The following is a 12,836-nucleotide window of genomic DNA, read 5'->3' on the forward strand; positions in this document are numbered from 1 at the left end:
CATCCAGGCATGACGACTTTGAAATGGGAAATCCCTTCAATTAACTGTGGCTTTTGCTTTTCCTTAACTGTGTCATCATTCACGCAGGTCCCCTCCTGCACCCTCAGTGTCAGGCTCACAAGAAGTGCTGGGGAGGCTGGAAACTCCTCCAAGGGAGAGGCTGGGCCCTTTGTAAAGCAGTGGTTTCCAAGGAGAGGAAGACCAAGTTTATTTCACCTTGCTATCTGCCAAGACATGTGACTCAAAGCCAACTTTCATGTTCCAAATGATCCTGCCTATACCAAGAGGGCCACCTGAGGTTGACTGAGTGGGTTTCTAAGAGGAGAAACTATTTCCAGGGTTCCCAGGAACTGAGACGATAGAAGGTGTTTATTTTTAGAAGGTCTACTTTTCTCTGTTTCTTATTTTCTTATACAGGGAAAAGAGTAAAGGCCTTGGTTTTATATATATAATATATTTATATATAACATATTTACATTTACAAAATATATTTTATATAAAATATATTTCCCTCCTTTTCATCCTCAAAAAGGAACCCTCAGGCCAGTAGAAAAGGAACCAAATGGGGAGGGGGATATGTGTGAATAAAGCACATTCTCTACAAGTCAGGCCTCAGCGACGCCCACCACGGGTCCTGAAGCCCCTGGGGTCCTTGCAGGACAGGCTGGACCCACCCAGCAACCCTCCTCCTGGCGGCAGCTACCCTGGCCTTGCAGGAGAAACTGTAACTCAAACGCAGAGACATGGGCAGCAGCAGGAAATCCTCACCAGCCCTGGTTCCCGGGAACCAGGAACCCCAGTTGGTCGAGATGGTGGAAGGTTAGTGAAGGGGCCTGCATGACAGACTCCAAATTCCAGAGCTGAAAAAAACACAGCTGTGCTGAATGGGTCTTAACATTTGGGGATGTAAATTACCTCTCACAGACTTAAGAAACAGTCACATGCATTCTAACTTCTGCAGGCAGCTCAGGGCTCCAAGAGATGATCTAGGCCAGGGGCTGGCCAATTACAGCCGGAGGGCAAACTCTGGCCCTGCCTGTTTTTGTAAATACCTTTTTATTGGAACACAGCCACTCCTGTTCCTTCACGTTAGGGTCTCTGGCTGCTTTCACACTACCAGGGTGGGGTTGAATCACTGGGACAGAGACTACATGGTCCACAGAGCCTAGAGCATTTCCTCTGTGGCACATTCTGGAAAAAGTTCTCCTACTAGATCTGACTGTCCCCTGATCTAGCCCAGCTCCTCGTTTTACAGATGAAGAACCTGAGGCCCAGACAGGTTAAGGAGTTGGGTAGTAGCAGGGTTAAGACTTGAACCCACACTGCTGCCCCTTCACCCTTCAACATCGCCTGGGTTTGAACGAGGGCGGAGGGCACATGGGTTCCATTTTTACTGTGGTTCCTTTCGTTTCATCTCTATGCATGGGTGAAAAAAAAAACAAAACTCTATGAAAAAATAAAGAGAGTCTCTGCCACACAAAAACCATTTTCCTCAGAGATTGTGTAGGGGCTATTTTTTGGTCAATGCATTTCAAGGTTCAATCCCCTAAACTTGTGTATACAAAAGGGCATCCTCTACCCAGCCTCAGAAAGCACATTTCACGTGAATGAAGAGGGCCAATTTTACAAGCCCCTAGAGCAGGACTAAATGATGCAAACTTAGCTAGAAGCTAACTTTTTGGTTAGAAGCCCTCTGTCTGGGGTCTCCATTTGTTCTCACCAAATACATTCCACAGGAACACTTCACTGGGAGACCAGTCCAGACTTCACCAAACTAAAGAGATTCCAAGAAAATAACCTCCCTGCCGCTGCAATGGCAGCTCAGATCCAGCGGAGGGAGTCCACTGGCACTGCACACAGGCTGCCTCAGGCACCGCGGCCAGCCGCTCCTAGACGTTTCAGTGGGAGTCCAGGCCAGCCACAAAAGAGGAGGAAAACAGTCTTCTCCAAGGAACCGTGGCCCCCGATCAGTACAGGCGCCAAGCACAGACACACCTCACATCACCTCAACTCAGATGCCCGTGAAGCAATCCTGTCCTGTACCAGGTGGCAGCAAACCTTCCTCTGACCGTTCACCAAGCCTGGAGTGGCCCCGGCACTCTGCCCCCACCAGCCCTTCCCCACCACTGGGCTCTAACAGGGCCTGGCCCTTGCAGGGCCACTAATTCTACTTTAACTTCGATATTCTCCCCTTCACGTTTTGCCTCTTCCTCTCAGTCCATCAGCGGTGTGGGAAAAGACATAGCAAATGTTCTGTAAGTCGTTTCCTTCAGTACTCATTTGTGTTGTTAGAATTGTACTGGTTCACTGGAACCTAGTAAGAGCACGTCAAAAAGTAGGAGACACGGCAAGTTAAACCTATTTGGCAAAAATGAACGGGACAAACTGTAGTGGGCATCCACACCTTTGTAAATGCCTGGACCAGGTTCTGTGCCTCTGTGAGTATAACAGTTAAGAACAGAGGTTCAAAACTCACACCTGTCACTTCCTACTTGGGCAGGCTGTTCACACGTGCAGCGCCTTCATTTCCTCATCTGTAAACTGAGGATGCAATAATGACATCAGCTACATCGGGTACTCTAGATGATACAAATAAAGCGGTTATCGCAATGCCTGGCAATCCGTGCTGTTAATCTGCCCCTGCCAGGTCCCTCCACCACCCATATCTCAATCCAACGAGCATTTCTGTGATGCGCCAGCACGCCACTCACACCGCTGCCTGGGGGGCCTGACTGCCAGGTGCCCACATACCTGAAGGGCTTGCTGTCAGGGTCGGTGTCCTTGAACCCCATCTCTTCGAGCTTACAGCGCCGATACAGCTCATAATGGCGGGTGTGAGTCTGTTCTCGCAAGTCTTCCATGTTCACACGGATCAGCATCTCCCGAAGTTTCACAAAATCACAGTGGTTTTCATTCTCAACTGCAGGAGATGGGGAAGAGAGCGGGGAGGGCTCTCAGCAGCGATGTCATGAAAATCTGAAGTGATCTTTCTAAGACGTAGTTACCATTGCCCCTGAAATCTCGGAGGCCTCAAGGTCACCCGAAGATCCTTCACTGGATCCTCCTTACACCCCTACAGAGACAGGATTTCTGACAGCAGGGACCATGATTGATGATGAGGGTGGCTGCTGAGGGCGGGGCACCGTGGGAGGAGCTTTGCCAATACTGTCTTGACTCTTGGTAGCAGTTCTGCCTAGCAGGATTCCCAGATGCAGAGCGTGGCTTTGATGAGCAGGTTGACCTCCCAGACAGAGGCAGCAGAGTCTATATTCAGACCCCGTCACCTCTGGCTCCAAAGCCAGGCCGATTTCTACCCCTCCGTGCTGTCGGGACCTGTACAAGGCAGTGTTTATGTATCATCTCCTTTAATTTTATCAACAACACTATAAAGCAAGTTTTTCTATTGTAGAGAATTTGGGAAGATTGATAAAAACCATAATTTTCCTACAGATCTCAAAGGTACTGTGCTTTCTCCTGTCTCACAGATTTATTGCCTTTACTCAGAACAAAGGAAACGGAGGACTGATATATCATAAGCCAATGAGGGAACTTTCTGCAGCCACCCTACTTAATCCATAGCATTGGACGTCCCTCCTTCACAACACACAAGGGTTGGTAATAGAATCTGAGACCTTGCCCATCAAAGTGACATAGGAAATGTCTTCAGGTTACAGATTGTGGTCATGTCCCACAACAATTATAGGTCCCTTGTTCTCAGATATTTACTGAGAAGACAATTTCCAAAAAAAAAAAAACCAAGAAGACAATTTTTCCAGAGATAATGGAGAAACAAGTATCCTCTTGTTCGCAAGAAGCTTTCTGCAGCTTTTCTTATTCTTTGCTGATGAAGAACTCATTCAAACTCCCAAGGAAGATCTCTCTTCCAGCAGGAATTTATACGAAATTCCCCACACAACCCAGCATTCTTGGGGGGCTGCCTCATCGGCACTAGGGCTCTGCAACCACTTCTCTCCATTGCTTCCAGCCTCCCTGCTTCTTTCTGGCCTCCACGACTGCCAGGTGTAAAACCCTGCCACCCCCTTCCACCTGCCCACGTCAAGGACCCGCCCAAACCCCACGGGGACAGCCACCCTGGGGGTGACACACGAGGAAGCCCTTCCCCGCGATGCGCACGTACCCTGCACCACACCCCAGGGGTACTGCCTGGCCTTTGCCATCTTGTTGCCAATCTTCACCTCCTCGGTGCTGCCGACCACTGCGAAAGGGAGGTGGACCTGCCAGCAACACAGGACAGAGAGCGGTTATCCTCCCCGTGCTGCAAACACGTGCTCTCCTCCGCTTCCACACGCCCCCTCCCCCCGCAGGCCTCTGCTCAGGGCAAGAGAAAAGGGCGAGGGAGGGCAGAAGAGCGAGGGGCTCAACAGTTCAGTGGGATTGGGCTTCGTGTATCCGAGCCCCCCTACAACCAGATGCCAAGTATCTGACATGAGCTGGACTCAGGGGGAAACTAGGAGTCTTTGCGATTCTATGGTAAGCGTGGGATGTCCACTGCCTGAGACTAGCCACTGGTCTATGTGGTTATTGAGCACTTGAAAGGAGGCTTGTAAAACGAAGAAAATTTAAATTTTATTTACTTTTAATTAAGTTACATTTAAAGGGAAGCAGTGTGAAATATTTTTCCATTAATTATCACTTTATTGTTTTGGTAGGACTGCATTTCACTTTGCTTCAAACTCAGATCTTCTTAAAAAAAAGAAGAACCAGTTTTGTTAACGTAGATGCAAACATGAAGGAAAATTATCTTTTTGGTACTTACTTCACATTGAAAAACTTTTAAATATGTTAGCAGTAAGTTAGGTATGCGTCCAAGTTGGGATGTATGTAATTATAAACTATACATTGGGGGAATTCCCTGGCAGTCCAGTGGTTAGAACTCGACACTCACTGCCAGCGACTGGATTAAATCCCTGGCTGGGGAACTAAGATCCCACAAGTCACGTGGTACGACAAAAAAAGAATACACACACACATACACACAGAGGACCTCAAAGCCCTGCTATGGAAACATCTCATTAATAATTTTTATATTGGTTACATGTTGAAATGATATTTTTGATATACTGGGTTAAATAAGGTCTTAAAATTAATTTTATGTTTCTTTTTACTTTTTAAAAATGTGGCTACTGGGACTTCCCTGGTGGCGCAGCGGTTGAGCTGCCTGCCAATGCAGGGGACACGGGTTCGAGCCCTGGTCTGGGAAGACCCCACATGCCGTGGAGCGACTGGGCCCGTGAGCCACAACTACTGAGCCTGTGTGTCCGGAGCCTGTGCTCCGCAACGGGAGAGGCCGTGGTAGTGAGAAGCCCGCGCACCACGATGAAGAGTGGACCCGCTCGCCGCAACTAGAGGAAGCCCTCGCACAGAAACGAAGACCCAACACAGCCAAAAATAAATAAATAAATAAATTTATTTTAAAAAAATATGGCTACTGGAAAATTTAAATTACTCGTGTGGCTTATATTTCTACTGAACAGCACTGCTTTAGACAGTTGATCATTGCACAAAATTCAAGTCAAATATACTTTAGCTCCACTTACTGGCTCAAGCCTTGCACCCCGACTTACCTTGAGCAGAGCTACTATTCAAGACAACTGGCTGTGCCACGTTGGTTTATTTGGTAACTATGGCTACATTCCGGGGAGAAAACAGTAATTCTATCTTTCTCCTATTAGCACGTGAGAATAACATCTGAAATGGCTGCTCTGAGAATTATTATTTAGGGCTCCCTGACCCAGTGCTCTTCCACTACAGATACACTGAGGCAGACAAGAGTGTTTTAAAGCCAGATCCTCTCCCAGAGCTTAGCAAAATCCTCAGCCCGGGCCGCCCAACTGGTATTTGGTCTGGCGCTCCAGATACTTATATTTTCTAGTTCATCTCACACTCTGTAGGAAGGAAAGAAAGCACGTTCTCTTTTTCAGCATCTGGAACTGAAATGCGGTTCCCTGGAGCTGAGGGGTAATAGGACCCTTCCAGCCCACGTTCTGCTGTGCCGACCCAGGGAACTGCCCCCTCCACTCGACCTGAGTGACGAAAGCAACCGCCAATGAAATCTGCTTTCCACTTATCATACGGGATTTCATCACCAGGAACTGCCTGCAAGGAAGACCCTAGAAGAAAATTCCTTGATAAAGAGCACAATGAATTTGGGGATATCAGTTCTGTGAATCTGATAAAGAGAGAAAAAGAGCAAAGATTCATGGGTATTTTCTTTCCAAGAAATGTAACACAAATTTAGTTTCATGGCCATGCAAAATTATTTAAAAGGACAGGAAGGGATATACAGAGAAAAATTGGATGGTATTCATTCATGTTACTTCCTGAATCCCACTGACCCCAAATGGCAGTCCTACGGTCGAATAAACACGTGCCGTCCCAGCCTGAGCTTTTAGTGGTGCTATAACCAAGTACGCTCCTCCGCTTGGGTCCGTGGGACTGTTGTGAACATTAAATGTGGAGCCTGGAGCAGTGCCCGATGCATAGTAATAAGTGCTCCATAAATGTCAAAATGTCAGGCACTACTATTATCACCAAGTTCTCAGTACCCAGAACCAGAGAATTTTAGGGGTGGAGCCTTATGTAGGAATTCCCTCCATGGTATCTCTTCTGAGTGAGTTGAAGCAGAATCTGTTGCCCACCAACTACTTGTGATGAAGGTACCAAGAGTTAAACGTGCACTTCACTGGGCCCAAAGCCCGCAATGCTCTTTTGCCCTCTGGTTTTGGTTCTACCTTTTAAGTAAGTCTAGTCGCTCTCCCCTATGATTACCTTCCTTTCGCATGCCCTCATGGCCATTTCCCAGGAAGAATCTGCTCTCCAGTTCTTTCCAAGAATTCCAGACCCTTTACTATCCTGGACACAGGAGCATGACAGCTGGGGGGGTCACATGACTCAGTGTGACCAGACTAGGACAGAGCCTAGCTGGTCTATCTCTGCATTAATGAGATCCCTGAATTTTATTTATTTTATTTAAAAAAAATTTTTTTTTAAATTTATTTTTGGCTGCTTTGGGCCTTCGTTGCTGTGCACGGGCTTTCTATAGTTGCAGTGAGAACGGGCTACTTTTTGTCACAGTGCGCGGGCTTCTCGTTGCGGTAGCTTCTCTTATTGCGGAGATGGGCTCTAGGCACGCGGGCTTCAGTAGTCATGGCACGCAGGCTCTAGAGCGCAGGCTCAGCAGTTGTGGTGCAGCGGCCTAGTTGCTCCGCGGCATGTGGGATCTTCCCAGACCAGGGCTCAAACCCGTGTCCCCTGCATTGGCAGGCAGATTCTTAACCACTGGGCTACCAGGGACGCCCCATAAAATTTTAAATTCAACAATTTCCCAGAGAAGGGGAAAGTTACATTCCCTTCCAAAGCCCTAATCATGTTGGGAGTGATTTATGGGAAAAGTTCCTCCTTAAATGATAAAAGCCATATCTAGAAAAGTGCATATGCTGAATGGAAGAAGGAAGAAGCAGTTTTGTGGAATTAGTCTGGTCTCCTATTTACGATGGCAAACAGCAACGAGACTGGGACCAGGTGGACTGGGTCAGAATCCCAGTGCTGCTCTTAACTGGAAGGCTTTGACCAAGTCATTTAATTCTCCAGACAAGCTTCAGTATGACTTTCTTTATATAAAATGTCCAGAACAGGCAAACCTACAGAGACAAGGAGGTAGATTAGTGGTTGCCAGTGTTTGATGGTTAGAGGGCTGACATCTAAAAGGTATATGGTTTCCTCCTGGGGTGATGAAAATGTTCTAAAATTGATTGCGGCAATAGTTGCACAATTCTGTGAATACGCTAAGAACCACTGAATTGTATACTTTAAATGGGTGTCATACAGTATATCAATTATATCTCAACAAAGCTGTTAATTAAAAGAGCGCCTTTGGGGCTTCCCTGGTGGCGCAGTGGTTGAGAGTCCGCCTGCCGATGCGGGGGACACAGGTTCGTGCCCCGGTCCGGGAAGATCCCACGTGCCGCGGAGCGGCTGGGCCCGTGAGCCATGGCCGCTGAGCCTGCGCATCCGGAGCCTGTGCTCCGCAACGGGAGAGGCCACAACAGTGAGAGGCCCGCGTACCGGGAAAAAAAAAAAAGAGCACCTCTAGTGCCTTTAATAATGACTTGATTAGACACTTGTCATGATCAGATCTGAGGAAAGTAAAACATACCTCAACGGACCACAAATTAAAAAATCTAGACTGGCTTCCGCTGCCACCAGCACACTTCTGAATCAATTTCGAGCACGTATTCAGGGAAGGCCAAGCTATTTAACAGCTTCTAATTACATTCCATTGAAAACTAACCTGCAGTTTTAAGAATTCCAAACACCCTCAGTGGGCATCAACTATGTGTGAAGAATGCTGCTTCTTCTACGGAAGTCGGGCATTCCCAACTGAAGAAAGATGGGTACAGGTACGTGACACAGAGGTGAGCCACGGCCACGAGACACACAGGAGCAGTGGGAAAGACTTGGGTATCGACTAGCAGGACGGAGTGTCAGCAGGAGAGATTATATCACAGGCACACCTAGATTGCTGAAGCTTTCATCATTTATCTCCTGACCATTCCTCCCTGTGATGTGGAAATTCTACCCTCCACTGCCAGTTTACCTCATGATTCAGGAACGGGTGGGGAATGCAGAAAGGAGAAAAAGGCAGGAACCAATCACAGAAGCAAAAGAGAGGCAGGTGGATATATTTCTGCTGACACTGGCAGAAGCAAGCAGAGAGCTAGTTCCTCTAAGCTGCGTTGTGTGAAATGGTGCTGGGCTGGCATTCCCTTCCCACAAGATTTGCTGTGGAAATCATAACTGTTAGAGCAGGAAGGAGATCTGAGATCTTGTCTAACTCTCCCATTTGACAGATGGACAAACTGAGGAGTAGGGTGATTAAATGACTTGAAACAGTGGCAGAGCTGGACCCCACTGAGTATGTTAGATGCTAGTCCAATGTTCTAGCCACTGCACAATGCTGCTACTAAGAAAAGCTTTCAAGAAAATCACTGGTTGGTCCTTTCTTACTTGAGGACTTACACTCATCGTTGCATTAATTTCTGCCACCGTTTCTTCGTCTGTGGGGAACTGATATATCTGGACTCCATTGCTGACTAGTTCACTCATGATCTTACTCTTGAATTTGTGCAATTCGTTCTTGGCAATGGTGTCAGCTTTTGCAATGATTGGAATGATGTTCACCTATAAACCAAACACATCCATTTTTATACGATTCCAACGTAAGAAAAATAGACAAATGAATAAAATACAGAAAACAAAGCAGCAGAAATTGTAAGACTTCCCTTAGAAATAGAGATGATATTAAATATTGGACTTTTTACCTAGATGCAAAATTAAGAAGATATGGAATAATCTTTTAGTTCCATCTCTGAACATTTTTACTCGCTCCCATCTGGCACTGAAAGAAAGCATCCTCATAATTTCCTCTTCTATGCCACCTCATTCTTCTTTACCGTGTAAAAGGAAGTGTTACTCTATGACAAAGAGCGGTAACAAAGAAGCCTATTCTTTGAGTAACCACTCCTTTTTGACTCCTCCCAGCTACTTTAGGAGTTTGATTTTTGCATGTTTCTAACAGTCTAATACCAAGATTTTCATTAGTTAGAATAGTGGAATATTCAGCTCTATGCAGGACAGCATCCTTTCTTTCTTCTGATGACTTGAGAACAGCTGGAAGCAGAGAACCTAAGTATTAACCGAAACAAAATTGATTTCACCTACTTTTAAATTTTTCAAAATCACACCAACTAATTCTCTTGAAAATCAGCTTCTATCACATTACTTCTTTGTGCCAGAATGAGACCTAGTGCCAAACAACAAGGCTCACTTTCAGAGCATCAGATACAAAGACCAGGTGAGAACTCTGACGTTTGACAACACTGGCAGAAAGCCCAGAATGAGGGCCAAGGACCCTCAAGTGCAAGCCCCAAAGCCCAAGGTGGGACACTCTGCTCCCAACTTACCCCAGCACTGTCCACAGGACACATTCTTTAAAATCGATTTTTTACAATTAACTTTCTTCCACTCCCTGATTGGTACAGAGGTTTCAACAAGTTGCTACTGACATCTGATACCGGGGACCATGCTCTCCACCCAGCTCAGGTGAAAAGGGAACAGGCTCCGTGAGAAAGCGATCAGTCCCAGCCAGAGAAGAGGGAGTCTTTGGGGGGGTTTTCCAGGTCACATCTGCATTCCTTTGCTTCTCCTTTTATCCCAAGAGCCAAGTCAAATATCCCTGATAAACCAGAGTGAGATGACCCGTTGATGGAAAAATCTGTTCTGCCCTATTCCTCAACCCAATCCTAACCTTATCATGGATGGGCTTCCTGCAGCAAGTTGCCTCAGCGAGACAGACATCATTGAGGGTGGGAGAACGCCTGGACCAGGACGTGGGGAACAAACCCCTCCCTATGGTTTGTATTGGCTAACTTTTGTGCACACTTAGTATTGGGTTAATATCAACATGGACAAAATGGCAGAGGTTCGTATTTTCTTGGCCAATTTGATTAGAGTAGATAGAGGAACCAAGCAAATTTAGATTTAAAATCTCTTCTTCCTCAGTGGCAGGTGCTTGGAAATCCTGTCTGAAATTGTCATCTGTTTGCCTTAACTCTTCACTTTACTTGTATCAACAAACCTTTGACAATACCGTTTTCAGATACTCCCTAGCACTTCAGCTCTACAACAATAATAGTTCTTTGAAAGCAGTTTAACCAGCTTTGTAGCGATTGTTTTATTTTGTTTTGATTAGCTGTTTGTTTTGCCTTATTTTCTTTCCCTTTTTAAATTGAAGCATACTCCTGTTGTTGGATATCACCCTGGCGTGGTCTACAAGCTCAGCCTCAGAGAGGAAGCCACCTCCCGCTGTCTGCTTCCCAGCCCTGCCCTCAAGGACCCGACAGGCAGGAAGCAGACCTCCCTGCCCAGTGAGCCACCATCGATGGTTCACTGAAGCTGAATCAAATGAGACGAGGAAGGGTTTCCATTTATTCTCCCAAGAGTGCTCTAGCTGCAGGACTCCTTTCTGGCTGGTAGAATATGTTTCTGTAAAGCAGTGCGTCTGCACAAGCTGGGGGCCCCGGATGCCTGGCTCGGTGTCAGCCCGCAGGCCCCTTTTTGGGCTGGTACAGGCAGAGGCCTTGGGGACAGGCTGATCTTCTCAGCATTCTCTCAGTATTACGTCCCTCCGGAGCAAAGGCATCTTTTAAACAGTGTTGTTCGGACAGAAAATAACACCCAACAAAGCCCTCTAAAGGTAAGACTTTGTATTGAACTCAAAAGGAGGTTAGAATCTAAGAGGAAATACTATAGCTCAATTAATCATAAAGTAGATCATCAAATGTTGTCAAACTCATCAGTCCCTTCCTCCAAATGTTGTGAAGGAGAAAGGTTATAAATGTGCAAAGGTTAGGGGTCAGGCTTGATCTGAGACTCCACTTCTTTTGAACAAATGGTGCAGCTCAGTTTTAAAATCTAAGAAGTTGGACCATCCTTATCACATAGATAAAAAAAAATAAAGTTTTTTTTCCATGTTAAACTTCAAATTAAAGCCAAGCCTGTAAAAACCTTTCAAAGAGAGATTTAAAAGAAAGTTTTTAAGAAAATAAACAAAGCATGAAATTATAGTTCAATCTCACTAAATTTAAGGCTTCCTACGACCCTTTAGGTGTCTCCACTGTATAATTCCCCAACCCTCAACAAAGCATACACTAGTGCTAATTTAAGAACTAAAAATACTTTGTAATAAGCTACATGGTTTTGTTTGTTTTATTTTGTCCTAATATCCAGAGAGGTTTTGAACCATTTTTTTCAAAACCCTATGGCTCCGTCAACCAGAAAAAACAAACACAGGGTTAGGAAGTAGGGAGGGACAAACAGGTGGCACACAGAAGCCTTTTAGGGCAGTGAAATTACTCTGTATGATACTCTAGTGATGAATACATGTCATTATAAATGTGTCTAAGCCCACAGAATGTACAACACCAAGAGTGCACCCTCATGTAAACTATGGACTTGGGGTGACAGTGATGTGGCACTGTAGGTTCTCCAGTTGTACAAATACACCATCTGATGGGAATGTTGGCAATGGGGTGGGAGTGGGGCCATGCATGTCACGGGGCAGCGAGTATGTGGAAAATCTCTGCACCTTCCTCTTAGTTTTGCTGTGAACCTAAAACTGCTCTAAAACATAGTCTTTAAAACAAAACACCAAGTTACACTGAAAGCAGAGTTAAATTGGGGCCCCCGGATAGAAGTGATCTTACAGGAGAGTGGACGGTACCCAGAACAGCAGTGAGTACCTTACTGTCCAGCTTCTTCATGGTGACCAGGTCCAGGGACTTCAGCGAATGTCCAGTGGGGGCAATGAAGTAGAGGCATGCGTGGATCCTGGTGTCGTGGTAGTTGAAGAGAGAACGTTTGATCTTCAATTCCTCTTGCAAGTAGGCCTCAAACTGGGCATCGATATATTCCACGATCGGCTTATAGCTAGGATGCAGAAGAAGGTTTTTTTTGTAGTTGTTTTTTTTCCTTTTTTGCGGTACGCGGGCCTCTCACTGTTGTGGCCTCTCCCCTTGCGGAGCACAGGCTCCGGACGCGCAGGCTCAGCGGCCATGGCTCACGGGCCCAGCCGCTCCGCGGCATGTGGGATCTTCCCGGACCGGGGCACGAACCCGTGTCCCCTGCATCGGCAGGCGGACTCTCAACCACTGTGCCACCAGGGAAGCCCCCAGAAGGTTTTTTAAAACACATTTTCAAATCAGCATGTTGCTAGTCTCAAACCTCTTTGTACAATCCTCCAGGAAAGTCTTCAGTGG

The 12,836-nt window shown here is 46.3% G+C and overlaps 1 protein-coding gene across 10 annotated transcripts in view; it reads right to left on the bottom strand.

Moving 5' to 3' along the window:
* The window catches only part of SEPTIN11 (septin 11), a 118,258-nt gene that overhangs the window by 16,167 nt on the left and 89,255 nt on the right, over nucleotides 1–12,836 (bottom strand). For all 10 annotated transcript variants that reach the window (XM_033406485.2, XM_012536880.3, XM_033406484.2 and 7 more), the window contains 4 exons: nucleotides 12,321–12,507; nucleotides 9,040–9,201; nucleotides 4,139–4,235; nucleotides 2,752–2,920 (listed from right to left, as the gene is read on the bottom strand). In XM_033406485.2, coding sequence (XP_033262376.2) covers nucleotides 2,752–2,920; nucleotides 4,139–4,235; nucleotides 9,040–9,201; nucleotides 12,321–12,507 — 615 coding nt within the window. The remainder of the gene's footprint in view (nucleotides 1–2,751; nucleotides 2,921–4,138; nucleotides 4,236–9,039; nucleotides 9,202–12,320; nucleotides 12,508–12,836) is intronic.

This window comes from Orcinus orca, chromosome 4 (assembly GCF_937001465.1).
Source record: "Orcinus orca chromosome 4, mOrcOrc1.1, whole genome shotgun sequence".
NCBI lineage: Eukaryota > Metazoa > Chordata > Mammalia > Artiodactyla > Delphinidae > Orcinus > Orcinus orca.